Source organism: Etheostoma cragini, chromosome 16 (genome assembly GCF_013103735.1).
Source record: "Etheostoma cragini isolate CJK2018 chromosome 16, CSU_Ecrag_1.0, whole genome shotgun sequence".
NCBI classification, from domain to species: domain Eukaryota; kingdom Metazoa; phylum Chordata; class Actinopteri; order Perciformes; family Percidae; genus Etheostoma; species Etheostoma cragini.
In genome coordinates this window covers 773,839-776,228 of record NC_048422.1, presented here as the reverse complement: position 1 = coordinate 776,228, position 2,390 = coordinate 773,839, and the positions used below count along the sequence as shown (strand labels likewise).

At 44.6% G+C, this 2,390-nt stretch overlaps 1 protein-coding gene across 4 annotated transcripts in view; it reads left to right on the top strand.

The window, feature by feature from the left end:
• nrg1 (neuregulin 1) overlaps window positions 1–2,390 on the top strand; it is a 31,731-nt gene extending 29,341 nt beyond the window's left edge. For 3 of the 4 annotated variants that reach the window (XM_034896427.1, XM_034896428.1, XM_034896426.1), the window contains one exon: window positions 1,750–2,390. In XM_034896427.1, coding sequence (XP_034752318.1) covers window positions 1,750–2,389 — 640 coding nt within the window. In that variant the 3' untranslated portion in view covers window position 2,390. The remainder of the gene's footprint in view (window positions 1–1,749) is intronic. The other variant, XM_034896429.1, reaches the window with a different exon arrangement.

Below are 2,390 nucleotides of genomic sequence, written 5' to 3'. Positions count from 1 at the left end.
ACACACACACACACACACACACACACACACACACACACACACACACACACACACACACACCTTAGAAATAACAAGTATGAACATGGAGACAAACCGACAATAGGAGCGTAGAAATACACAGACCAATCAACAGAAAGACAGGATTGGAAAAGACAGTATTGAGGAACAGGAGGGAGCAGAGAAACTAACAAGCAGTGTTGGGCAAGGTACTTTTAAAAAGGAGTTACAGTTAATTCTACCAAAAAGTAACTCAATTAGATACTCTGTTACAAATTATAAAAGGAACTATAGTTAGATCTGAAAGTAATAATTCTGTTACGATGTGGAGTGAAGGAGGACCCAAACGCAGAGTAGGGGAGAGCTGGAGTAAGCTTTTAACAAAAAACAAGGTGCACAAAACATAGGATCGAAAGGAAGCACACAAAGTCCCCAAAAAACCAAAAGTCAACGCAAAAATGGGCAAAGGTCCAGGGGGGAAAAAAGAAAGGTAAAACAAACAGTAAAAGGGAAAAGCAAACACAGAACACTCACAGGGCCGAGACGCAGACAGGATGACACGGACATGATAAGAGGATCTGAAAAGAGACAAGGGAAGCACAGACATTAAATACACGAGGTAACGAGGTAACGAGAAACAGGTGACAGGAGGGCAGGGAAGCAGGTGGAGAACATCAGGTAATCACAAGAGCTGGAGACACAGGAAGCAAAACTAAAGACAGGACGAGACAAAAACCAGACTTCAAAATAAAACAGGAAACAGAACATACAGACACTCAGGGGAACACGAGACAACACAAGACAGGAGGACAGAACCAAAAAAGGGGAAAAGAACTCGAAACAAAACCCCAAACCCCAACAAATGCATTACTTTCAATTCCATTTTTAAATGGAACTTAAAATACATGTGCATGTTCAATTATTTATGGTAAATCTGAATATTATAATGAAATAGACACGTAATACAAAACATTACCAGAACCACTGTACACACATCTGAACTCTTAATGTTGCTGTGGGACAAAGTGAGACTTTCCTCCAATCAGATGCCATGAATGGAGATATTAAAACTAGTGGATCAAAACAAATAACAACATAGATGTTTTGGAAATGTTTGATATTTATTGCCCTCAACAGGCCACAGCTGGGCAAAATTAAATAATGCTTAAGCCCTCTAGCAAAAAAATAAATATATATACACTCTTTGTAGTGCAAATAATGTCAGTGCCCTGATGGTTATACTTTTGCACTGGTGTGTGCGTCGAGCTGGCTTGTGTGTGTGTGTGTGTGTGTGTGTGTGTGTGTGTGTGTGATAGAGCGAGGGAGTAGAGAGAGAGTGACTTATGAACACCCGCCCAACTCCACCTCTGATTGGCTTATTATGAAATTTTACTCAACCTCAGCCAATCATCACCATTTTTCTCGTGCACACGGTCCACTCACCAAGGAAGAAAAAAAGTCTTTCCCTTTGCATAACAGAATCTGCCTCTTAACTCTTGAAATGAGAAAAACAGCTCCCTACACCATGCATGTTGCTCCTGAATATGCAGCTGTCAACCTAGAAATAATGTGATTATTATTTTTTGTTAGGAAACTTTTGCTGATGTAACTGGTGTTCCTTTTCAGGTTGTTCCTTACCTGAACCTGTAGTTGGTTGTGTATTAGACTAAGTTTTATGTTCAATAACTGTTGTACATACACTTTGCACGTGAATATCTTTAAGTAAATGGATGAAATGCGTTTCTGTCGTAGGTATGCATCTGCCATCACGACCCCGACTCAGCTGTCTCCGGTGTCCCGGACCTCTCCTGCGACTCCAGGGTCTCCTCCATCAGAGATGTCCGCCCCCCTGTCCAGCCTGGCCATCTCTGTCCCGTCGGTGGGCCTGAGCCCCTCCGGCGAGGAGGAGCGGCCCCTGTTGTTGTCAAACTCACATCAACCGAGCAAGTCTTCAAACCGAGATGAACAGAAGAGGATCTCGGCCCACTACAACCACGGCCACGTGGCCCACAGCTTACCGCCAAGCCCGCTGTTTCCTAACGGGAACGGTTACTACCAAAGCATCGGTGACCATGACACTACAGCTGGCGGCCAGATGTTCACAGCATCACCTGAGAAGCTTCTTACTAACAACAACATCAACAGCTGCAGCACCAAGCGGATCCCCAACGGCCACGTGGGGCATGGTGCGGAGTCCGGTGGTGACAGCATGGTGAGCGAAACAGACGCGCCTCAAGAGGAACACACACCCTTCTTTACTGCAGATAGCACTGCGAGCCTGCTGCTCGGGGCTTTGGACAGCAGCAGGACTAACCCAGCATCTCTAAAAGATCACCTGCAAGACACGTCACGCAGCATCACCACCACCAAACTAAATCCAGTTGCTGTGTAAA